This window comes from Ambystoma mexicanum, chromosome 11 (assembly GCF_040938575.1).
Source record: "Ambystoma mexicanum isolate Mex_15411 chromosome 11, UKY_AmexF1_1, whole genome shotgun sequence".
NCBI lineage: Eukaryota > Metazoa > Chordata > Amphibia > Caudata > Ambystomatidae > Ambystoma > Ambystoma mexicanum.
The window spans coordinates 1095367030-1095393310 of NC_090934.1; the positions used below are offsets into that span (position 1 = coordinate 1095367030).

Sequence of the window (26281 nt, forward strand, 5' to 3'; positions counted from 1 at the left end):
TTAAAAAAAAAAAGTCCCAAGTCCAAGAATTGAGTGTGGGCAAACTATCAATAGAGTTGATGTTAAGAGTACCAAACCAAATGACAGTTTCCATTAATTGAAATATTAAAGAGGCACGCAAGCCAAACATACATACATGTTTGAGGCAGCTCAAGATGTCCGAACTCTATGACCTCATAAGAAAAGCTGCTGAGTTGGAGGGCATGGTTGCACTGTTGTCCCTTTATCTTGGGATGGAATGTTGTAAGGGCAAGGCAACTCACTGAGGGGGGGGGGGGGGGGGGGGGGGGAGAATGACATTTTCATGATACGAGAATCATGGCTGGCGAGCCAACAGTGCTATAAAGTTCAGAGTACCTTGCTCCTTGTGAAGCTTGCGACTTATTCTGTAGGGTAAAGTAGTTGGGGCAAACGCATAAGCAAATTGCCCTGACCATTTGATCCAGAGACCATTCCCCATGGACTTTTTTTTGGGATAGCTGGAGGCAGTCTGGTTATACATTCTACAGTGTTGCAAAGAGGTCAATTTCTGATTCCCCATTCTGCAAAGACATCATGCCAAGTGTGCATGTAAATGCCACTCGTGTTCTTACTGTAGTTCATAGTTTCTGCTGAACACGTCTGCAAGAAGACTGTTCCCCCTGGAACATGTGACAGGAACAGGAGTGCCCACTGACAAATGCTTTGGACCAGTTTGGACAGCCCAAGAAAGTGTCCCTCCCTGTGGTTTATGTAAAACATGGCCATGGTGCTGTCTGTTAAGACTACAACAGTTTCCCCCCTGCAGTGATTGCTGGAAAACTTCAGGCTTTGTGAACACTGGTGGAAGTGCCGACAGGTTGATATGTCTTGCCGTTGATTGTGTTCACATGCTGTTAGGGAGAATTTATTTCTGTGCCAATTCCCTTTAACCTTCAAGTCCCCCCCAGCTTTTTTACTGGACTCACTGCTTTTTAATGTTTACTCCTGAGTGGGACCTTTAACTCACTCAAGTGAGTTCCAAGACTATTTTCTGTGTACCTTACTGTTTTATGGAGCCTGGCAAACTCCACAGGCATCTGCTTTTGCATTGCGACACACAGCACCTTTTGTGCAGTGCACTGAGAAGTCTTTGACTCATCTTAATGTTTTAACTACATTTTCTTGACTGTTCCCAAGAATAGTAAGATGACCCGTGTCTTACCTTTACTTTATGGGTTCAGCACACACCACCCAATGTGGATTGCTGGGGAAGGGGGGGGTTACATAGTAACTTTTAATCCATTCAAATGTAACATTTTGTTACACTAACTCACTTGAATGGCTGGTAGCAATGGTTTCTTTTTTAACTACCTAGTGAAATGTATCTGCAGGCTGATGCCTCAGCTGCAGTGCTGCACCCAGGGCTTACCATTTTCTCTAAATGGTGCCCATCTTTTTTCACCATTTGTTAGTTTCAGCTAGGCTTTTACTCTGGTTTCTCAGGTTCGAGTCCTGTGTATAGTTTGCCTTGGATGGCATTCAGCCCTGAAGCCCGCCCAGGCTCCATTTTGTCTGGAGAGGCAAAAAGTGAGGGTCCCCAAACTTCCCTGTCCTTCGTCTCTAGGTGTGCCCAAGTGAAACCAGTTCCAATTGGACAGCTGTCCTTGAGGACAGCCATCATGTTGTGTGATTGACAGCCTAGGGTTGTGAATGAATGGGAACTTGCATAAAAAGCGAGGTTTTTGGGACTAAGCAGAGTCGACCACTGGAGGACATCCAAAGCAGAAGACGAGACGCCAGCAGCACCTCCCCCTGGACCACAAAGTGTCCAGTGGAAGCCCAGCTGGTGGGACCCACTAGAATCAAGTTCAACTATTTTGGCGCAACTTTCCAAGGCTGCAGCAGCCCAATACATGGGGTACAGCTTAACCACCTGCGAGCGCATGGTCTTCTGAAATGCAAATCTGACCAAATCTTCATGGTGATCCAGAGGACCATACAGAAACAAGTAATCTGTGTCCAGAGTCCCCCCACAAAAGTCCAGGACTGAGGCATCAAGGAACCTCTACGGGAGCTTTTCGTTCTATAGCTCTGAGAAAAAAAAGGTGCCAAAACCATGCAGGATCCTGCCAGATGTCCTCCCTTTTGTTGCCATGACTAAGGCCCAGGAACAAGGGTCTGCTTCATTGCATGGAGAAGGCATCCAGCTGGAACAACTTCATTTCAAAGTTATTGTGGGGTTAGGGGTACATTATCCTTTTGTCATTTGGGGTGTTACCTACCTTTGGGAGTGCGATTAAACCCTACATTAAGCTGACCTCAACCTACCTGCATTGGTCTTACCGCTTGTGCTTTCGAAAGGGGACTCCTTGAGTTGCTAGGATTTCTCTTTTGAGCACCGACGATTTAAGACATTTTTTTGAAGAGCATCAGAACTTTGACTTCGCCCATCGACTTTGGCTGTCCTGGTTCCCTAAAGGCCTCCTGCACCTATTGACTTTGGCAGTGCTTGTTCCGTTACAGGTTAATATATAACACTTTAATGCTGGAATATAATCCAACTAGTTGGATCTAGCCCAAACCTTTCCTTCCTTAAATATACTGCAACGGTGATAATATAAATGTTCTACTGACCTCAACTGACGTCACCTCTGGGTGCTGGAACACGTAACAAATGAATTACTCACCTGCTTTATTCACTTTTTGAAATAAATCCTAATTTGGGATTCACGTTATAGCCAATTGCTGCTTTTTAAAGAATGCTTTAAATATAGGTGTATAATGTATTACAGAACTAGGAGTTTACTAATTTCATTGTACACCTCTTCAGCTCACATTACCCCTCTTAAGATAAGCCTGCCTGCTCAGTCACATTACCGTGTAGTACAGGCCTATATCAAAGGTGAGTTATCTAATACCAAGAGAAAAGTCTTGTGTAGTCCCACATCAATTGGACTGCACCAATTATTACCCAACACATGCTGTGTGCCGTCTGATGGATAAGGTGTGCTCCCAACCTTGAAAGGGTAAGTCTGGTGAGGGTTGCTTCTACTGTGGGGGTGGTGAAAGATTACCCTTTCACAAGATTCTCCCTTGTCCACCACTGCAGTGATAGTACTAGGGCTTTCAAGACATCCACTAGATCATCCCAATGACTGCTTGCTTGACACCATTGGCTCAAAAGCCACTCTTGCATCAGACGCATGCACAGACTGGCAAGTGGCACCAGAAAAATGCAGGAAGTCATCCTTTCCATCAGCCGCATGGCTTTCCGTGCGGAAATCAGATATTGAGGGGTTTGGAACTTGTTTTGTACCCTCGGAGGGGAAAGACAAGCCAGTCTGACAAAAATGGGAGCTCCCAGAAATTGTACTTTGCAGGTGACAAGGCTAGATTTATTTCTCATTGATGGAGCACACCAGCTGGAAGTGTAGGTCTATAATGGGTTTCTCCATCTCCTGTTATAAGCCAGTTGTCTAGCTAAGAGTACACCAGAACTGACTGCGCAAGTGAGCTGCTGCCAATGCAAGAACATTGGTAAAACCCCTTGGCACTGAGGCAATGCCGAAGTAAAGGACCATGAATTGATAGCGTATTTGATAGTCTGTGCGCTGGCAACATTGAAATATCTAAAGTTGCCATGTAATCCCTGTGCTTTATCAACGGAATTACCTCCTGCAGAGTGGTCATCCTGAACTTCCAAGGCTAGACATACTTGTTTGCAGGACGCAGATCTAACAAATGGTGCAGGGTCAGATCCTTTTTGGGTACAAGCAAGAATATTGAATAGTTTACCTGGTGAACGGACAAGATCTATTGCTCGCTTTTGCAGCGGGGCCTCCACTTCTGCTTGAACAAGGAGATTGTCTTGCGTCATTCTTGTTTTGGTTGGTGGTACTGACATGTCTGGGAAAACTACACCAGCATCCCTCCACGACCATCTGGAGCACCCACTGGTCTGAAGTAATCCCCTGCCATGTGCGGGTAAAACATGTTATTCCAACCTATTGGAGATGCATGGGAAGACTGACTGGAGTCATTTGTTGGCAGGGGAGCCCGACAGCTGCATTTCCATCTCAACAAACACATTAAATCATTTGATGTGCTACCCTTAAATGGAGTACCAGGGTGAACCCCCCTGTGGTGTAGCAGGTCTGGAAAAGGACTGCTCTCGAAAAGACCATCACGCGTAGAACACCCATCGCTGCAGGTACGGTTTGTTGAATATTTGATTCAATGGCTTTAGAGTTTTGTGCTCTTTTTTGCTATCTCAAGAGCTTCGACTGCCTTCCCAAACAAAGTAGACTACTGGTTTGTTAATAAGGAAAGCCTGCGTTTCTAGTTCAAATCCAGAGTTCCCTAACCATGCTTGGCACTTGAGTGGAGTGGTTTAGAATATTTAAAATAGAATAAATAACTACATTCCTGATCAGGCAGCGCTTCAGATGAAACCAGTGGCACTCCTACACACTTCCTGGTTGTATTAACCAGAGAATCAGGACCAGAGAGGTCCAGGCTTATACCTAAACCCCTTTTCAACCTGCGGGTTGACTGCTCGGTTCACAAGGAGTGAGCAAAGGGGCAATCCTTTTCTTTATAGAGTTAAGTAATTAAATAAATGGACTCATTGGGTTTAAAGATGTCAGGCCCCGCCTAGAGTGTGTAGCTTAAAGTGTTCTGCAGCTTTTTTCAGAATGTTGAACAGCAGCTGAGGGAGGACACTTCTGCTGAAACTCCAGGATATGTCCTTGGGTGAGAGCGTCCAGCACCCATTTGTTGGTGGATACCTTTACCCACTTGCTGACGAATCCAGTCAGCTGGCCTCCCACCAGCGTGCATTGGTTGGGACCGGACGTCGTGGCCGGTTCAGTCCTGCTTCGCACCTGCGTTCCACCTTGGGGCGACGACGGCGCTGACCACCTCCACCGAAAGCCTTGGAACGGCCTTGGTTGGCCTCATGGGTTGTGGACCGGGAGGCTTGACTGTACGATGAGAAGCTTCCAACAAAACCTCTCCAATCTGCCACTCACTCCTGAGGTGCTGTTTGAGTGCTCCGAGTACAGGCCGTCTATCTTGATGGCCTGCAAGGATTTGTCGACTGCCTTCCCGAAGAAGTTGTCCCCGTCGAAGGGCATGTCCAATAACCTCTTCTGGACCTCCTGACTGAAATTGGTGGCCTTCAGCCAGCCTCGGCAAAGGCACACCCCGTTACCCCCCCAATATGTCGGAAACTGGCGTGTGCGATGTGCAGAGTTACTGTGATGGCATGGTCCGAAGCCACTTCCTCCACCTGGTAGTGCGACCGCCTCCACACATTTGTCATAGGGCAGGAACTCCGGAATAGGGGCCAGCTTGTACCACAGTTCCCCGACGTACCTGGCGAGGATCTCCAGTGAGTTCAATGCTTTGAGGCCTTCTTGGGCAGGCTGGCTGCCTTCTCTTCAACCCTAGGCTTCTCTGCCCTCTCCCGCAGCTTAGAAAGGTTGTGGGACTTTTTGGAGGAGCTGGAACGGCAGATTTTGGGGTTGATCGTGCCGTTGCCGGCCTGGCTTGCATGGCAACCCCAACGGAAAAGGACTCAAGGTGCCCACAAAGGACTTAAAAGCCCGCTCCTCAGACTGGCTGGTCCTGTGTGTGGCATGACCCCGCTTCCGGCACTGGGCAGAGGCCTTGGCGCTTAGCCAGACCACCAGTCTACTGTGACGATCCTTCATCGTTCTTAGATAACACAAGGCAGATTTAGCAATCTCCTTCCTTGTGGTACGGGTGAAGACAGAGGCACTGAAGGGGTTTGTCCTCCACAAACAAGTTCCTCTCTCTATATCTGGAGCAAAGCTTGAAAAGGGAGCGGCACTGTTTCTTTGCTTCAAACATGATCGGGCAAGCAGAGTACGCCCGAAGGCCATCTGGAAATTTTAATGAAACGGACCATCCTCGCCCTTGAGGGGCACCGAAATTCACCCACAACAGCAAACAGATCACTGCTTCTTGGCCGATGGAGAGCACACAGGCTCCGTTTTGTAATGGGTGTTACTCTTAGCAATGCACAGTGGTGGCGTGAGTTATGGTTGCTTAGATTACCATAACTGGCAAATTTGTTTTTTCCGGCAAGCAATAAGAGGCTGTTGACCTATATCTTTCGAAGACAAGTTCTCTGTATAGAAAGTGTGCCCTAATAGCGTCACTGTGTATGTTGAATCTACAAAGTGTGCCCCATTAGCGTCACTGTTAATGTTGAATTATGTGGGGATTTCCCAACATCATTGAGTGTGCCCCAATAGCGTCACTGTGTTAAAGTTGAACTTAGAAGTATGCACCAATAGCGTCACAATTAGAGTTGAAGATCGTATTCCCAACATCAATTAATGTGCCCTAATAGTTCACTGTATTAATTGAATTTAGAAGGTATTCCCACCATTCACCGAGTGTGCCTGGTTGCAAACACTTTACTGATTACCACTAAAACACTACTACGCTTACTCTCCTATACACCACCATTCAACTAGACCACAGCAGTAATATGACATTCGGTAAAGCTGTTCTCATAGTAACATCACCCATCAAACTAATAAAACACAGCTAGCTAGCACATACCGGCCAGCTTAGGCGTCTCCTCAGGCCTAACGTAGCCAGAACTCAGTCTGGATGCCCACCCTCCAGACTGAACACAATCAACTGATCTCAGCACCACACCTAACGCTAGGAAGCAGCTATCATGCAACAACCACACCAGCTGCACACATACCTGGTGCGCCCACGCACTTTAAGACTCTCACAGACTTGATCTGTGGTTCGAGGGCATCCAACCTGCCAGCGCTTTGAGATCATACCAATGATACATAAGGCGCTATACAAATGCAAAATAAACTGCAACACACCACTCTGCAGGGGGAAGCAATTTTGAAGAGCTATTGAAGCTGTAATCAAGGAGCAGGAGAAACACAAATAATGAGGGCTCCATTCCAAGCTCTGCGATGGGAGATAAAGGACATTCCCAAAGAGGGAACCCAGAGTGCTTAAAAAATAAATCTTCCTGCAGCCACCATGGAAAGTGAAGGCAGGGCTCTGTACAGAGCCCCTCTTTCCTTTCCATGGCAGCCTGCCGAATGTAAAGACAGAACCACTACCACACGCACATTTTTTCCCCTTCAAACCTATCCCACTTCGAAAAACTATCATATAGCTGTCCCAGGTGGACATGGCCACTTTGACCCCATTTTTCATCCCTCGCAGTCATGGCCAGATTGTCCGGGTCATGACCTTATAAAATGACCCAGACAATATGGCCACTGCTATACCAGTTACCAATGGTATTTTCTGTACCTACATTATGACTGGTCAAAAAATAAAACCAGGGCACATTTGCAAAACCATGTTTTTCAGGTCCTTGCCAATGCTCCATGTTAAGCGAAGTTTGTATGCAGTACCCTACACACAACTATAACTACAGGTGTAAACAAAACCAGTCTGTACTACACAGTTTTTGGTAGCGGAGCTGAGTAGCCAGGCATCTCAAGAGGGAATGTGAGCTGTGATCGTACATGGAGGTATACAATCACAGGTGGTTCAAATAAACTTCCACTCAAGGTCTCTTTGTAAAATACTTATTAAACTGTCAGTTCAAAAACATTCATAAGGAGGCAGTATACTCACACAAATATACTTCAGTACTGTACACTATGTTTGAGGCATTCAGAATACTTTGGAGGAGCAAAAAGGCATAGATTATCAGAACATAGAAAGAATACAGTTATTTCTTAGGCAGTGCAGGTATTTTGAGTTCACCAGAAGAGTCAATTCAAAAGGCTAGGCCAAAATCAAGGGGCTAAAGTCTTGGATAGGCTAAAGCAGTTCTGGTAGATAAAAGGAAGTCTCTGCCAAAGTTCTCAGGAATAGTTTGTAAAAAGAATCATACGTTGGGTCACAAGCTGATTAGGCCTGCGAGTTGGGAAAGTTTCAAGCACTTTCACCACGAGAGACAAGTACTCAGTCTGGTTTTACAGTAAGTTTACAAAAGAAAAAGATGCAGATGGTGACCTCTGTTCCTGGCAGTTTCTGCAGATCTCGCTCTTCCTGGGCCTCAGTCGTGTGGACAAGAGGGAGGGCGTCAGGGGGGAGGGACTCCTGCACTGCGACAAGTCAAAAAGCTGACAACTAGCAAATCTTCAATTCCGGTAGCTGTAGTCAAGCACACAAGCTGGTGTCCCTCTCCCTGTTTATTCAGTTTCCTGCAGCACTCTGGGGAAAATCCAACAAGTTCTGAGAATGGTATCCAGGTGGCTTAGTGTCGAGTTCATTGCCCCACCAACTCAAAGGGAGAAGTCGTTCTTGCAGGGCTTCTCTGTCAAGATGAACTTAGCGATTTGGAACCTACAGCAGGGTTTCACCGGGCAAACCAACGGCCCAGGAGTTGCAGCAGCCGTCCTCTTCAAGCTAGTCTTCGGTTCTTTCGTTCAAGTGGTCGACTCAGCCTTCCAAGCAAAGAGACTCGCCTTTATTCAGTTTCCTCTTTCATTCCAGCCTAGCTGCCACTCCCCCAGCAGGGTGGCTGTCCTTGATGGACAGTCAGCCAGCCAATCACACCAGAGTGCATTTGGGTCTCCTAGGAGACTAAGCACGGAGTTTCGGGCACCTCGATCACTTCCTGCCCACCACAGACACTCGGCACCAGAGGCGGTCTTCAGTCCTGAAGCCCGCCAAAGGCAATGAAACCGGGACCAAACCTGGTTTGGCGTGCAAAGCAAAACTCTAGAAGGACCTTTCCACAAAGAAATTGAGAAAAGAAAAAAAAAAGACGACCAGGACCTGTTTGAACAAAAAGGGGCTCAGATGCCATCTTGAAAAACATGGCTCCAGCGATTTACTGCTACCGGTGTTCGCGGTCGGGGAAAAATCATGGTAGTGTGTTGCAAAACCACTGCCAGCAGCCATTTTGAGAGGAAAGGGTTGCATTTGACTGCTACATGAGTTTCTAGACAGAATACTAGGTAACCCCTCTAGCACTCTATTGTAAGATAAGGTGTAAGATAGGGTGTGCTAGGTCTAGGAATTTGAAGAGACTAGTAAGTCAATTTCACTTTACTTTCTCTGGGAAACAGTAGTTTATCCCAGAGAAGGTATTTAAACCTTGGGAAAGCTTGAAAGGCTTCCCTGTGCCACTGCAGTGACACATGAAAAGATGATGCCTGTGGAGTTGACTAAAATTCCATAATCAAAGAGCACAAAAGTAACATGCATCAAAATACGAGCGTGGGGTGGGGGACTCTCCGGGTGAAAGAATCCAGACCTCAAAATCCAGTCAAGTTGCTGAGGGTCTCTAAGGTGTAAGGAATTAGCACATTTTTGAGAATTCTCCTCAACAGTTGTGTCTGGAAAGCTTTCAGTGCTTCCAAAACTGCTAATAGTTCCAACAGGTTTATGTGGTTGGATGCCATGTCTGACAAACTACATGTGCTGTGTTGAAGCACCCCACCCTGTGAGAGATGAGTCTGTAGTTGGAGTGGCTTCAACTCCGGGGGTGGTGAAGGATTTCCCCTTCAAGAGGTACTCCCTCGACCACAACCGTAGCGAGTGTATGAGGGCTGGCGAGACAACCACTAGATCGTCCCATTGTCCGCTGGTCTGACACCACTGGCTGTTGAGCCACTCCTGCATTGGACACAAGTGCGCGTGAGAAACCAAATACATACATGACACCATCATTCCCAACAGTTGCATAACTTTGCGTACCATCACCTCTGGACTGGCTACATATTGAGGGATTTGAAAACGCACGTTTTGGATCCTCGGAGGGTAAGACAAGGTCATCCATTGCTCAAAATAGAGTCCCTAGGAACTGTTTGACCTGGCTGGGGTCTAGGCTGGACTTCTTTTCCATGATAAGAGAATCCTAGACTGAATAAAAGATCTATAGTTCTTTGGGTATTTGACAGGCAAGTTTCATAGGAATCCCGTTATGAGCCAGTCGAGGTAAGGATAAACTGGGATGGGTTGCCTGCACAGGTGTGCTGCTGCCACTACCAGTACCTTTGTAAATACCCTTGGTGCAGAAGCTATGCTGAAGGGTAGTACTTTCTGTGCGCCGGCAACATTGAAATATGAAAGTATGCATCTTTCATGTCCAATGTTGCCATGTATTCCCCTGTGTGAGCAGGGCATCATTTCTTGCAGAGTGACCATAATACTTGGGGCTTCACAAATTTGTTCGCTGGGCGCAGATCTAGTATAGGGCGCACGGCGAGATCCTTTTGGGTACAAGGAAGTACACTGAATAAATACCCTTGTTTACCTGTAGAAGAGGTACGACCTCCATGGCGCCCTTTTCCTGCAGGGTCTCGACTTGTAGCAGGATTTGCAGTGTTCTGGCGTCTTGCTCGTTGCAGCCTGAACTGTGGTGTTCGTTTGAATTCTATACATTACCCGTGGGCGACTGTATTTAGCACCCAATGGTCTGTAGTTATTTCCACCCATGCTCGAAAAAACGACGTTAGCCGGCCCCTGACTGGGGACGAATGGGAGGGCACTTGGAACTGCGTGTCATTTCTGGCCTGAGGTCAGGGAGCCTCAAGGGGTAGAGTTCTGGCCCCTTCCTTTACCGCATTGTTGTAGCTGCTGGTTCCCTGGGGAAGAGGATCAGTTATTCCCTGAGCTGTATTGATGGAGGGAATCGTTGCCCACGAAAGGAGTCTATTCCCGCTCCCCCTTCTTCATAAAGGTCTCTGGATGATCTCATCCAGAGTCTTAAGGGTGTCGGGCTCCTTTTTTGCAGTTGAGGGATTCATCCACGGCCTTTCCGAATAAATTCGTATCCTCCACTGGTTTATTTATAAGTGAAGCTTGTATCTCTGGCTAGAACCCAGAGTTTTCTAGCCATGCGTGCCTTTTCAGGAGGGTACCTTGAGCCAAAGACCTTCCGGCCGTTTCTGCTGCATCCAAAGTATTTAGCATACTTTGGTTAACTTGCCCGCCCTCTGTCACTGTTGAGAGCAGCTGGGCTCGCAGTGGCTTGGGGACTTCTTGAAGGCCTTCCTCTAGCTCGGCCCATTGTTCATCAGCATAGCTGGCTAACAACGTATTGTTGGCGATGCGAGTGTAGTAAGCCGCCGCAATGATCCTTTTCCACAAAGGATAAAATCTCTTACATTCCTTGTCGGGGGGGTGCTACCCCAGTGGATAGGGGAACCCCTGCTCTTTTCCTGGTAGTTTTAACAACCAATGAATCTGGAGTAGAATGACCCCGCGATGTAGAGGGGGAGGGTCGAAAAAGCTTCTATAACCTCAGATTCACTGTAGGTGTGAAGGGGCCAACCGCTTTTTAACTGAATTTAGTAGCGCAATAGCAAAAGTACTCCAGGCTTATGGGTACAGCTGGTCTGGTTGGCGACTTTTGGATTTATAGAGCTAATAAGTGATTTAAGAAGTTCATGTGTTGTACGGAAATGAGACCCCTGCACTCACTCCATCCATCCATCCCATAAAAACAGGTCGCAGATCACTGGATTGACGGCAAGCCTGAGAGAAAATCCGTCCAATATAATGTTTCAAAAACACAATGGAATCCAGGAAATTGCACCCAATAAGGTAAGAAATTTTATTGTTTGTATTAGCCCCTCTATGATAACACCAAACCAGCCAACGCGGATGACCGATAACCTAATATGGGATTAAACCCAATACGACATTAAGGTACGAGGCCCGGATTTTAAAATGGCCACTTGGCCGACACACGTGTTATCATAGAGGGGCCAATACAAACAAAATACATTTCTTACTTTATTGGGCGCAATTTCCTGGATTCCTTTGCGTTTTTGAAACATAGTAGCGCAATAGCTTGGCTGGCAGGAGGTTTCTTTTAAAATGTCCTCCACAAAGTCAGCCTCTGGAACGACTTCCTAAGTAGCAATGTTGAAGTGTTCCACTACTTTCCTCAATATGGCATTGAAAGCCATTTGATAGTCGACCGGGGAGGCCAGTCTACTGGGGGTGGTTGGAGGAGAGTCTAGGCATCAGGTTCCGGAGTTGGAGTAGGTGACTGCCAAGGGAGAGGATCAATGGAGTCCGGGTCTACTCCCCAACCCTCAGTGGGGTCTAAATGGACCTCCTCGAAGACAAAGGGATCTTCATTCCGATCCTCAGTGAGGTCATAAATGTATTCCTCTTCCTCATCTTGAGTAGAGTCAAAGACCCTTTGCAGTTTAGCCACGGGGGGGGGGGGGGGTGGAATACTCCCTTGACCTCTTGGGTTTGGACTGTTCCACAAATCTCTAATCTGTCCATACATCCTTCACATTTTTCTCTGGTCCAAACAGATGAACGAGAGCCGTCCAGGGGTGCAAAGTGCTCATCTAGTGGATCTTCCGTCTGCAAACGTCGAGATTTTTTTCTCAAACGCCCAAGAAAGTCTTTGAGGGTTCTGATGGTGTCTGTAGGCCTCTCCGTAGGTTCTGGTACATTTTTTGTCCTATCCTGTGGTTTTGATGCATCCTTGGAACTTTGAGAATCCGCCAAAATGATCCTGGCGATGCTCTCGGTAATCACTTCATTGGGAGGTTCTGAAGTCTGGGCCTCTGGTTGCACGACTTTCAGTGGAAACAGCCTTTTCAGCCGTGGAATCCTTCCAATGCGTCTCAACGGGATGGTGGATATTGGGGCGAGCGCCCTTTGGTTTAGTAGGCCCAGTCGCACGGCACACCTGCGGTTGCAGGGAGGGGCTGCCGACCCATCCTGCCTTTTCCGTCGCGTGGAAGAGTCTTTCAACTTGTCCTGGGGTTTACTGGCTGCCGAAACTATCTATGCGAGACGCTTGCGGATGTTGGGCACCTCCGGGATGGGTTTAGGCTGTCCAAGGGCTTTGCCATGGATTTTGATGTAGCCAGAAATGTGTGTTGGCGCGCTCTTAGGGGGCGTCTCAACGGCCTTGTGACTTTTGGTGCTGATGCCCTGGTCTGTAGAGTGACTGGACGCATTCCGATTATGCGGTTGTAGGGAGGGCAGCCGACCGTGCGGATCAGCTGGTGCCGTCGAGGAGCTCAACACAGCAGTTGGCACCTTGGACCGTTTCAACAGGGTGTACATACCCCATAGCTGCACTATCGTCCTGCCTGGTGGGGAAAGACTGTTCAGAGCATGGTTGCTCCGATGAGGTCGATGCCATCCATATCAGGGCCACTGCCGCACACCTAATCACTCGACACCTGCGGGGCAGCTACCCTCGGCCTGCATCATGGCATAGGCCGCCCACCGCTTAACTCGACGCTCCTTGATCGTCTCAGGACACAAGAGCTGACAAGACGGATGGGAAACCTTGTGGTGATCAAGATGGGAGAAGGAAAGACATTCTTGATGAATAGAAGCCCCTAGACCCCACTCTCCCTACTGCATAGGCCGGCCAGAAGGCCACAGAGGCTGATACTGGGGTGTCAGATGCTTCCTCTTAGCGGGAGGCTGATCAGGGATGTAGGAACAAGGCCCAGAGGCATCCTTTTCAAGATTTCAGACACCAACATGTGCAGGGTCTAGGGGATGTTCAGGATACATCCCTCGGTGGCGCTGGCATAACTGGAACACTAGTAGTCCTCCACATCCTCGTGGAGGATGTGTAGGGACTCCAGGTCCTAGTCGCCCATGGACAAAACATCCATGGCTTGTGACCATGGTGGCTGGACTTGCGGTGCTTGGCCTAGTCTTCAGCCTGCACAAATGCGGCACCGTCAAATGGAAGTCCACTCTTCGGACCGGCCAGTCCTGGGTTAGGCATGGCCCTGCTCGGGGGCCCCGGGCAGAGGCCTTGATGTTCAGCCACGCCGCCTTACTGTGTCAATCAATTTTTTGGGAGAAGCCGAGGCAGATCACACTCCCAACATGTTGTCCGGGTGAAGACAGATATTGGGGTGTTTGTCCTCTACAATCTATAGCGCCCACCTGGTGCAGTGCCTGAAAAAGGGACCTTCCTTTTCCTCAGTCATGGCTGGAGGTGCAGACTAGGGCCGATGGCCTTGTGCAAGCTTAGACGATGTTCGCCCTTGAGGGGCTCTTGAAATTCACTGAAACAGATCACCCCGTTGTCTGTAGATGGAGAGCACACAGGCTCTGACAAAACTAGAACTTTTTTCCGTGAGAAAACGGAGACGTAGTTTACGGAGCAAAACTTGAGGCCTCCCAATACTGGGCCGTGCAGTAAAATTCTGAAGAGTACTACCAGGGAGGAGCGGGGGGGGTGGTTTACGGAGAAGACTGTCATTAGCTGGGGGCAGTATGTTCGAGGACAGTGATTCGTTTAGAGAAACAGTTTGTAAGTGAAAGAGAAACAGATTTTTCTTTTACTGGGGATTCCCTGCCGGACCACAGGGAATATTAATGAGCATGTGAATCCATGCCAAACCCTATATGCTGGAGAATGTATATTTTTCATATTGCCTACAGATCTTTTAATTTAAGCCAGTATAGTATTGTCACGCTAACATTTTCCAGTACCTGAAACACATTAAAGCCTTTCATTTCAATTTCTACACCATACAACAACAAAAAATACCTTTCCATATTTGCCAAAGAGATTTTTTAAATCAGCTGCTTTGGTGTTCTTAGAAAGTCCGCTGACCCAAAGATTTCTTGTTGAACTCCCACTTGTGCCGAGTGCACTCCCTGAAACAAAGGGACATTCGTTAGATAAGGATATGTTAACCGAATAAAAGGCAGTGGTATGGTCTGACAATCAATGCAATTCAAAGACAAGTGAACCATTCACAAATTAAGGATGTGTTAAATGTCATGTTAAAGATTCTTATACCGCACAGTTGCCTTCTGCGTGGTGTCTTGGTGCACTGGCGGATCTGTAAAGCAAGTTATAAGGACAGAGCAGGGGAAGAGAGCTTTGATGTACTGTTGGCAGCTTCAGTTCAAGGACACCGTTCACAGAGCAGGTGTGTTTTTGGTTGGCAGCCACCATGTGGTGTTGGGTCAGTGTGGTTTGTTTCGTCGTGGTGTTGTGAAGTAGGTTGTGCTGTAGAGCTATGGTTGTTTTTATTTCAGAGTTTGAAATGTGTATGCAGAAGTTTGAGTTTTTTAGTAGGGTTAGCGGCAGTACCTTTCCCAGCCCCGCTGTTCTATGTAATATAATGGTCATTTGTATAGTGCCCTTCACCATTGGTATGGTCCCAACGTGTGGTAGGTTGAATGCATGTCCAGGTATGGAAAAGTCAAAGGTTTAGAACGTGTGTGCATTTTAGCCAATGTGTTATGCCCCGCAGTCCATCAGTGCAATATATGGCACATTAGCACAAGTGGGCTAAATGTGTGCTACTGCTTGTGATGCCGGAAATGCATTGGAGGGACAGGGCCGCCATGTCCTGCACTCCATTATCATGAGTGCTCGGTTTTCTGCACAGAGTCCATATGGGGCTACTGGCCTCTTTTTGGTTGTGGTGAACACAGTGCAGGGTATGGGCTGGTGGCAGCTCCATGCTGAATTGGACAGGTGTTCAGAGTATTATCGTACATTTCGGGATACCCAGGCCCTGCCATAGGAATCAGTGGATTCCTGATAGGAGGCGACATGGCACCTGTGGCCTCTTGTTTTCCACTACCCATTAACTTGCTTCCCCAAAGTCCTGTGAAGACCTGACTGGAAGTCCTGCCCGACTGGCTGAGTCTTCCCAGTGACTATTGTTAGGCAGAATCCTGTGCAGTGCCCTTAGGGACCACTACACCTAAGACTACAGGTGGCAATACATGTTTTTACCTTTGGTACAAGCCTGTACTACTAAGTTGTAGTGGTAGCAGTAGCAGAGCAGCAAGGCTCATCTCAAGAGTATTTGATCAGTAGCAGAGATTACACAAAGGGAACACAATTACTTTGACTCAAGCAAACACTGACTCAAGGTTTCAGGTAAAAAATATAAGTACATTTATTTATAAAACCATCAGTTATAAACACACCTATTAAACGTTAAACAAACCCACACGTTAAATATACAACTAACCAATTCACTTTGTACGGTAAGTCTCAGTAAGTATCCTGTGTTTGAATGAACCGGTGTTATGAACAAAACATGATACCGCGGATACGGGTGCGATCACTTTGACAGTTCGGTCTACTAAATAAACACGTATCCGTGACATGAAATGCTACCGGGGCAAAAACACACTTAGCATCCGAGATACACAGAGGGAGTTGGAGGCAGAAATCACAGGCAATATTTAGGTTAGGCAGACAGTATCGAGAAACACTCAGAAACAGGAGTTCAAAAGTCAAAGGGTCGGAGCCAGGTTTAGGTGACACCGGAGGCCTGTGCCGAAGATCGCACTGTTAGACAGTTCACGATTTGTGTAGCCAATAAGTACTTGAATATTGTCAATGTTCGGAAGCAAAAGTAAGGAGGGAAGACAAGGACGAGGCTCGAGGATGAAGAAAAGGGATTCACCCAGTTCCCTCGAGTAGAACACATTATTTCCACGATGCAGCTGGTGCCCTGGCAGTTCCTGTTGGTTTCCCGCAGACCCACGGTTCCTGGAGCTTCGTTGTGAAGGACGTCTGAAGGGGGTCCGCACCACACAGGGATGAAGCTGACAGCAACGACAACGCAAAGGTGTGCTCCTTAACAGGAGAGGCTCAGCAGGTGGCTATCAGGACCACGACAGCAGTGTGCAGCGATTTCAACCATGGCGGAGATCTGTGGCTGAAGATGAGCTGGTTATCCCCACCAGGCTCAGGGGAAGACGACTCCGGACTAGATCGTCTAAGGGTAGATAGCTCAGGACTGCAGTAGGGCGTCAACGGGACGGGGTAGTTGCAGCAGCCGTCATTCTCTCCACTTCTCTTCGGTTCCTTGTAGTTCCAGAGGCAACTGACTTCTAGCCCAAGAGAACTGCCTTTTATGCGCAAAACCCCCAATTCACACAGCCTGGCTGTCAATCACGCAGCAGGGGGGGGGGGGGGTGGTTGTCTGGCCGGACAACCACCTCAGCCAATCATTGCAAAGTGCGACTTGGGTTTCCTAGGATACCCTACCCTGTGCAGGGGGCGACTACACCCCTCCCTCACATTCAGCCCACCTAGACAACGAGGTGCCAAGAGGAGGGCTTCTCTGCAGAAGCCCGCCAAAAGACGGTGAACAAAGAAGGCAAACCTAGTTTGCCACGCAAAGTAAAACACAAGGACTAAAAAGAAATGGCGAATAAACCCAACCAGAGCCAAAAGAAAAATGATTTGATCAAGTGGGTTTATGTTAGAGGCTAATATAATAGCCACAAACAGTACCACGTTTATCTAATATAATGGCGGTAGAAAAGTTAGGGTAGATACCACTGCCACCAGCCAAGTCTAAATGTTAAAAGAGCAAAACCATGCTCAGGGAGGTACAGCCAGAAAAGGGGTACAGATTAGCCCTTCCCAGTACTCCATGTAAGATGGGGTGTACTGGGTCTGTGGAAAAAAATGACTAAGTAAATGGCAACTTTACCTTTCTCGGGGGGGACAGTAGTCAGCCCCAGCGAAATGGATTCAGAGGGAAGTCTAAAAGACAACCCTGGGTTACTACACTAAAAAGGTGCTGTGTAACCCATACAATAACAGGGGCACTGGAGTGGTGTGCTCCAGTGCCCAAGATCACACAATGATTAACATAGGCCAAAACACATGTAAGAGTGGAAAAAGGATGTACAATCTTACCAGGTGGAAAAAATAAACTCCAGAAATCCAGCAAAGCTGCTGGGGGACTCACTAGGTGAGGGAAATTAGCCCTAGAAGGAGAATTCTCCCAACAACTCTGTTGTATGTGACCTGTGTGAATTGAGTGTGACCGCATTCCATGTTATGGGTGTCTGGTTTCTATGTGTGAAAATGATTGAGACAGCCGTGCCTGAAACTGGCATGAATGCAGTGTGGCATGTTGAAAGACTGGGTGCTTGCCCCAATCCACATTCCTTATTATGGGTGTCTGGGTGGAAGTGAATTGAATGCCTGCAAGCCTGATTGGTTGGCTGCCTGCATGCATGCCCTTCTGTATGCTAAGCAGACTGGTCTCTAGATGTACACATCTGACTGTCGCTCACTCACTTCCAACTTTGTTCAGAAGCTGAAGTCACTTATCCTTGAAGCCCAGTTGGAAGAAGAATTGCTGCTGCTTTCTTTTGACCTAATCTGAAAGCGGTCTAGTCTGTTGAGGACTGAACCGAGAGGACCTGGTGGAACCTGCTGGCGAATTTCTGTCATTTGGAATTAGTCGCTGCAGCAAACATCAATCTGGGTCCTGCCCCACTTGATCCGAAGCTCCCTGGAGAAGGAGTCGGCAATAGTGTTCTCGACCAGCCACCAGATTAAATAGGATGAGGAACATCTCTTGGGCGATGGCCCAGTGCCACAAGTCCTGCGCCTCTCCGGAGAGCACTGGGAATCTGGTGACCCTCCCCGTTTCCCGATATAGAACATCGTGGTGGTGTGGTCCCACTTTGCCCTTGAGGGACAGAGCAATTTGAGGGCCCAGAACACTGGCCGCAGCTCCAAGATATTGATGTGGTGATCCCTCTCCTACAGCAGCCACAGGCCCTGGCGAAGGCCCCCCCTCGCCCCCCAGCCCTCCGGGAAGTGTCCATGGTGACCATCTCCTGGTACGAGGCCTCTTGAAACGCATGTCCCCAGCGATGTTCGAGCGCATGCTCCACCTAATCGCTCACCAAAACTCCTCGCCGAGTGCAATCTTGTCAGCGAAACTTCGGGACACCTGGATCCACCGAGCGTCCAGCAACTCCTGAAGTGGTTGCATCCACAGAGCCGGATCAGGCACATGTACAACAACATGCCTAGCAGCGACTTGTTGGTCCACACCGTAGCAGTCTTCGGAGCCAACAGCTGTTGCACCTTGCCCAGCAGCGCAGCTCTCCTCAGGAAGAGGCAAAAGACAGTTAAGCCTGGCCCCCAGGAACAGTGCGCGTTCGATGACATCAAGCAGAACTTCGGATGCTGATGGACCTGGGGTTCTCAGTTAACTATCCAGACAGTCCTCCCCAAGTCTCCTTCCACCAGTTGGCCGAGCAGGTGCTGCAACGTGACCATCCTGAATTTGAGACCAGGTTGTTGAAACGCTGCAGGTCTAGATTAGGCCTCTAACTCCCACCCGGTCTTTACCAAGAAATAGCTGGAGTAGACTCTGGACCCCCAGAGTCACTTTGGAACCAGCTCCATCACCCCTTTTCTTATGGCGTGTACTTCCTGCAGGAGCCGAGGGATGTGCTGCTCCTGCCGGGCCACCAGAGGTATCCGCAAACACTCTTGCTGGAACTGAGTGTGTTGGCGAGAGTGTCCAGCACTGATCGGTCAGTGGAGATCTTCCACTCGCTGATGAAGCCTGCCAGCCAGCGTCCCACCGGGGTGCATGGGTGGGGGCCCAGATGTCCTGGCCGGATTAATCTTTATTCAGGGAATGCGTGCCACCTTGGGAGCGAAGACAACAGCCACCTCCACCAAAGGCCTTGGTAAGCCTCCAGGGTCGTGGACCAGTATAGTATGAGGACCCTCTGCCGAAACCCTTAGACAATCTTCTAGACAGAGGCACGAAAGGATGGGCTGTGTTTGAGAGCCCAAGGCACGGGCCATCTCAGTCACTGTCTTAATGGCCTGCTACAACTAGTTGATGGCCTTCCCAAAGATTATGTCCCCGAAGGGCATGTCCAGAAACATTGTCTTGACTTTGATTAGTTGATTTCCAGCCAAGACGACTGAGACAGACACCCTCACCACCCCCCCCCCCCCCATCATCTATTGGAGCCCTGTGTCCGTGATGTCCAGGGCCACTGTGATGGCATAAGCCACCTACCCATCCTGGAGGATGGACAGTGCTTTGAAACGCTTGTCAGGTAGGTACTCTAGCAGTGGGGCCATCTTATACCAAGCTCTGTCTTATCTGGCCAGGATAGCAAGGGCGTTGGCCGCCTTGATTGTTGACGCCGCAGAGTAGATGCATTTTCTTCCCAGGGCATCCAACTTCTTCCCCTCACTATCCAGAAATACCGAGGCTGAAGACAAAGGGGTTGGGCGACTACTTCCTTGCTGCCGAGACCACGGAGTGCAGGGAAAGCTGTGAAAAGCACCCAGTATTTCTTCGCCAGCCGATCCCTCTGGGCCGGGGCTGGGTTCCTCAAAGCCAGGCCTTCCTCCCAATGTCATCCAGGAGAGGCACCGCCATGATGGTCCTTCTCTTGGCCTTGCATCGTCGATATAGGAAACCTTCCTTCCAGGTCTCCTTTCAATTGGAAGAGTCCGACACTGACAACCATGACATGGAACGAACCCACCTAGTCTGGGTGAGAGGCCCTTTGCTGCAGTGAACCACCCGCCGTGCCCATGTCTGTCAGTCGTCGTGCCCATGTCTCTGGCGGTGTGGGTGGGGGCGATTTCACATGTGGAGGTTGTTACAGCAGCATGGGGTGCTCCTTCCAGCAGTTTAGGGTGCTACTTCCTCCTTAACTGGAGGTTGGTCCGGTGTCATCAGCATCAGTTTCTGAATCCGATACCAGGGTGTGCAGGGTCAAAAGGATGTACAGTGATACATCCTCGTGGGGGGCGGGGGGGAATTGTGGGTCCTGACTGTAGGCCTACTGGGCCCTGGAGTGCAGTTGAGGCCTGCCACCACTCCCCAAGCCCCCTTTTTTCCATCACCGAGTCTGGTTCGGATCAGGGATAGCATCGTCGTCTCGGGTCCTCTCCACCGGCTTGGCCGATGTCTCCAGTCTCACGGGCAGGGATACTCTGGGCACTGCTGGGGCTACCTTGCCTGGGTCAGCCTCCCTTGGCCTTCGAGAGGGCGGCCGCCACCATCGACTTCACCTGTGCCGCCGGGCCCTTCCGAGAAGTCTTTTCCTGCACCTTAGTATTTTCTGCCTTTTCACAAAGCTTCGCCGGGTTAACAGATTGCCTCTTCGTGGAGGAGCTGAAGCGATGGCAGCAGATGGTGATGAGCATGCCCCTGCCAGTCGCTGGAGCCACTTGCGCAGCACCCCCCCCCCCCCCCCCCGACAGAAACTCGCTGTGCTTGGCCTTTACTTGGGCCCCCACGGATGGAGCACCATCAAAGGACTTAGAAGACCGCTCTTCTGACCAGCCGGTCCTAGGTGAGTCATGCCCCTGCTTCCTGCACGGGGCAGAGGCCTTGGCGCCGAGTCCCGCCACCAGCCTACTGGGGTGATCCTTCACGGTTAGTTTAGAGAACCTGAGGCAGATTTCGCAATCCACTTCCCTATGATCCGGATGGAGACCGAGGCACTGGGGGGCATATGTCCTACACAAACACATTCCGCAGTCAGCGGACAGACCAGCGCATGAAAATGGAACTTCCTCCTTCTGCTCAGACATGAACCGCAGTGCAGAGTAGGCCCGATGTACTTCTGGAATGTTCCATGAAACTTTGACAATTCTTGCCCTTCCAGCGCATTGAAATTCACCAATAAACGGATCCCCGCTTGTCAGCCGATGTAGAGAAAGAACACAGGCTCTGTTTGACAAAACTCAAACTTTTTACTGAAAAAGTTCAGCAAAAAAGTAGATCAGCTCACACAGCAAAACACGAGGACTCACTTAAACATGCAGTAAAAAAACCTCAAGATGGCTGCCAGAGTAGGAGCTTAGGTAGAGGGCATCAATTGGCTGGGGCAGTATGACCCAGAGCTCAGTGATTGGTTTAGAGGAGGAAAACAGTTTGTAAGTGGAAGTGAAACCTTCTCTTTCTACCACCCACCCCGCAGATTCCCGGCCTGACTGGGAATGTTCATGAGCTTGCAAATCCATGCCACACCCCATGCTGGAGAACACTTCTTAATCACCAATGGACAATAATGTGGCATGCTCTTGAACATACATTAGGGTACATTTTTCCCGCAGGATTTGGGGATTCTACCCTACATATGCATAGACTCATTCAGCTCACACATCGCGAGTTATAGAAATCCATCAGGTGAGTCACCTACAGTACAAGGATCTATTCTGCACAAATTCCTGGTACTTTGAACTAGTGGATGAATGCTGAATAGCGCACTATGAAAAAGGACTGATGTTGACCTACTGCCCAGAATAGTATGCCAATCACATAGCCATCTCTTTGATTACTTATTTGAGTAACTGGTATACTTAAACAGCAAAATAGTTACTATAACTATTTGAAACTACAATTACTCATGGATTTGGTTTCTCAGTTCCTTTCCCTACCATCACCAACCCCTTGCAATCCAAATTATTGCATGCTTATCCAAGTTACCTTAAACATATTACACCCGTAATGACTGCCATTGGCACCTTTTTGCCAATATTTCTATAAGCTTGGTTGTAATATATTTGTTATGGATGACTATTCACAATATGATGCGTCTGATTTCTGCGATGTATGTAGTGCCTAGTTTTGAAAAAGACCTAGAATATGTGGAAACCTGTATCAAAAAAGGGCACACCTGGTAATAAAGGCCCTTTTTGTATATTTTACTGTACCGTTTTATTTGCTATAAAAACTGGAAAGCAGCCATACATTGACTTAAGGACCAACACCAAGGTACTCAAATCATGCTTAAACGTGAATGTTTTGGGTATACCTTTCCAGTACCTGGGGCAGCTGACACCGTTCACTTTGAAAAAACACACAACAAAAAACTAATGATAAAACAATCTGAATTTAACCAGCAGAAAAAGTAGTGAAGCATTGTACCAAATCCTCAACCAACCCCAAGGTACAGCAACTCTGGAAAAAGCATTTTTATTGAAAAAATAGACAAAATCCAAGAGGCCATTGAATCAACCTTACAGCATTAGCATCCCCTGCACCCCAGGACCTCCCCCCCCCCTTGGTTTGAAAAAGGATTGCCTCCCTCAAACCTACTTCCTACCCAATACAATTCAGAACTCCATTAAACAATTGACAGACCTGGCGCTCAATGTGCTCCTCAGCATCATCAATGTCTCCCTCGCAGAAGGATCATTCCAGAACACTCAAGACTGGTCCCATACAAACTCTTGAAAAAACCTAGAGCCAGACGAACTGGCCAACCCCAGGCCCATTACGAACGTGCGTGAATTTGCAAAATCTTGGAAAACTACTCGCCAAAATCAAACAACTCCACCTCCAAAATGACCAGTCAGGGTTCCACGCAAAGTGTAGCTTCGAGAATGCCACCATCCAGGTGGTGGATAATGCTCTCCAAATTATGGTATGGGCGTCCTCCTTGACTGCTCAGCTGCATTCGACCGTCAACCACTGGATCCTTCTCTCCCTCCTATTGGACAAGGTGCGATTCTCTGGACCTGTCCTGAATTGGTTTACCTCCTCCCTCTCAGGCAGAACCCAGGCTGCCACATTCTAACCAACTCAAGGGCTCCTGCGGAATACCCCAAAGCTCAATCCTCAGACCAATCGTTTTTAACCTTTACATGGAGCCTCGGTGCACTCTCCACAAAGATCCCAATATAAGACCATTTACCAATACTCTTGTCCCAGACTGGGCTACTGAAACAGCCTCTTCCTTAACCTACCCTCTTCTCTCCACTCCCAATTAATCCAGAATAGGGCTGCAGGACTAAGTTTAGTTTGTTTATTTATAAAGCGCGTCCGAACCCTCAGGAAAGGAACAAGTTACTTGCCTGTAACTGTTCTCCAGCATCGGTCTGGCATGGATTCACATGGTCATGAATAATCCCCGCCAGGCTGGGAATCCTCGAATAAAAAATTTGTATCAGTATTGTTTCTGATCTGTCTTTTAGTAGTAACCAATCACTGGTCTCTGGGTCATACTGTCCCCAGCCAATAAATGCCCTCTCCTAAGCCCCACCCCTGGCAGCCATCCTCAGATTTGGTTGCACGTAAAGTGGCAGTATGACCAAGTGAAGAGCCGCAGAGGGTGGAGGGTTCCCATGTGAATCCATGCCAGACCCATGCTGAGAACAACAGTTACAGGTAAGCAACTTGTTCCTTCTTCAGCATGGGGTCTGGCATGGATTCACATGCTCATGAATATAAGAATACATAGCAGTACACACATGCACAACCACGGGAGGTGGCAAGGATCAACATTAAGCATTACATAAAACATTAAGCATCTCTTACCTCCTAAACAGGCTCACCTTAAGCGAACAGGTTGCGCAGCACTGCCTGGCCGACTCTGGACTCCTCCCTGGAATCGGTCAACGCAGTAAAATTTCGTGAAGGTGTGCTTCGGCCTTCACGTAGCAGCCCTGCAGATGTGCAGAAGGGACACACCAGACAAGAACGCCGTGGTAGCAGCGATCGCTCTGGTCGAATGGGCTCGGACGGCCGAGCAACTGTCGGTTTGCCAACCGATGACAGTGCATGATGCAGCCGGAGCGCCATCTGGAAATGAAGCCTTTGAGAGAGCCTTCCCTTGGTTCACAGCTGTGATGTCTTCCGAAAAGTGTTCGGTCCACGTAGAACTTCAGCGCTCTAGCTACATCCAGCGAGTGCAAAGTCCTCTCGGCCGGCGACGAAAAAGACTGGTAACACCAAGGGCTCGTTGAGATGGAATTCCGACGGCACCTTGGGCATGAAGGAGGGGTGCGTCCTCAGCACTACCCTCCTAAGTCAAGTATGGAGGCTTGCAGGATAGGGCCTGAATCTCTCCCACGCATCGTGCAGAGGTGATGGCCACAAGGAACGCTGTCTTCCACGACAGGAACTTCAACGGAGCCGAATGCAATGGCTCGAATGACAGGCCCATGAGCCTGGTCAGCACCACGTTGAGCTCCCACGCCAGAGCTGGAGCCTTCACCGGCGGGAACGAAGCAGTCCTTTCATAAACTCCTTCACCAGGCGATGAGACCACAGGGACGACCGTACTGCAGTTCTGATCAGTAAATCGCTGCCAGATTTATCTTGACGGAAGCATGAGCTAGTCCAGCGACAGTAAGTATGGTAGTACTTGAGGGGCTGTAATCCATAGAGGGTTAATCCTCTGTACGGCACCAGACAGTGAACCTCTTCCACTTGTGTCCATAGCACGAGAGTTGAGGACGCCCTGGCCTTTGCAAGAACCTCCCTGCAGTCAGCCGGGATTGTCGTACCCTCCAAATTCTAGTGCTGCAGGAGCCAGGACTGCAAGTTCAGCGACTTCAGGTCATGATGAAGAATGGCACATCCTTCTCTGGAGAGAAGATCTGCATCCTTCAGTTTGACTGGTGGGGACGCTGACAAGTCCAGAAGGTCCAGGAACCAAATCTGTCTCGGCCACCTCGGTGCGCCGAGGATCATCCTGCACCGGGACCCCTTGAGTTGGTTGATGAGCCTGAGCAGCAATGGCAACGGCGGGAACGCATACAGGAACAGGCCGTCCCAGGGGAACGAGAAAGCATCGCCCTTGCTCCTCGGCTGGGGGAACCTGCTGGCGAACCTCTGGCACTTGGAGTTTGTCGACGTTGCAAACAGGTCGATTTGGGGTTTGCTCCATCGCCGGAAGATTTGATCCACTCGTGGCACGAGCGCAGCTCCCTGCTGAGTGAGTCGGCGATGGTGTTTATCCCTGCTAGATAAAAAAGGTACCAGAAACATCCCTGGGCAACGGCCCAGTGCCACAGATCCTGGGCTTCCTTGGACAGGGCTGGGGATCTGGTTCCTCCCTGCTTCCGGATGTAGAACATCGTGGTGGTGTTGTCGGTGAAGATCCTCACCACCTTGCCCTTGAGGGACGTGAGGAATGACTTGAGGGCCCATAACACCGCTCAGAGCTCCAGTATGTTGATGCAGAGCGGCCTCTCCTCCGGGAGCCACAGGCCTCTTGCGTGAAGATCTCCGGTGTGCGATTCCCCACCCCTCCAGGGAGGCATCTGTCGTCACTGTCTCCTGGTATGCTGGGGTCTGAAAGTCTGTGCCCGCCGCGAGATGCGCACGGGTGCCCCACCATCGAATTGCTTGGCGGAATAGTTCGTTCAGCGAGATCTTATCCTCGAAGCTGCCCGTCGCTTGCATCCAACGGGCGCCACTGTATCAAGCTTGGCTCCCAGAAACAGTGCGACCTGCAACGGAACCAGGTGGGATTTGGGGAAGTTGGAGAATCCCAGGTCCGTGAGCAGCCGGACGGTCTTTGCTGTGTGTTCAACAACGAATACCCTTGTCCCTGCTCGGATGAGTCAGTCGCCCAGGTAGGGGGTAGACGTGGATCCCCTGCTGGCACAGCCGCGCCGCCACTGGTGCTAGACACTTGGTGAACACCCTGGGCACCGACTTCAATCCGAACGGGAGGGCCTTTAACTGGTAGTGCCGCCCTTGAACTACAAACCTGAGAAACTTTGTCCTTTTAGGGTGGGGATGTGAAAGTACGCTTCCTCCAAATCCAACGACGA

The 26281-nt window shown here is 49.1% G+C and overlaps 1 protein-coding gene across 17 annotated transcripts in view; it reads right to left on the minus strand.

Moving 5' to 3' along the window:
- The window catches only part of SLTM (SAFB like transcription modulator), a 333070-nt gene that overhangs the window by 213693 nt on the left and 93096 nt on the right, over nucleotides 1-26281 (minus strand). For all 17 annotated transcript variants that reach the window (XM_069624367.1, XM_069624362.1, XM_069624366.1 and 14 more), the window contains exon 8: nucleotides 14492-14601. In XM_069624367.1, the coding sequence (XP_069480468.1) occupies nucleotides 14492-14601 (110 nt within the window). The remainder of the gene's footprint in view (nucleotides 1-14491; nucleotides 14602-26281) is intronic.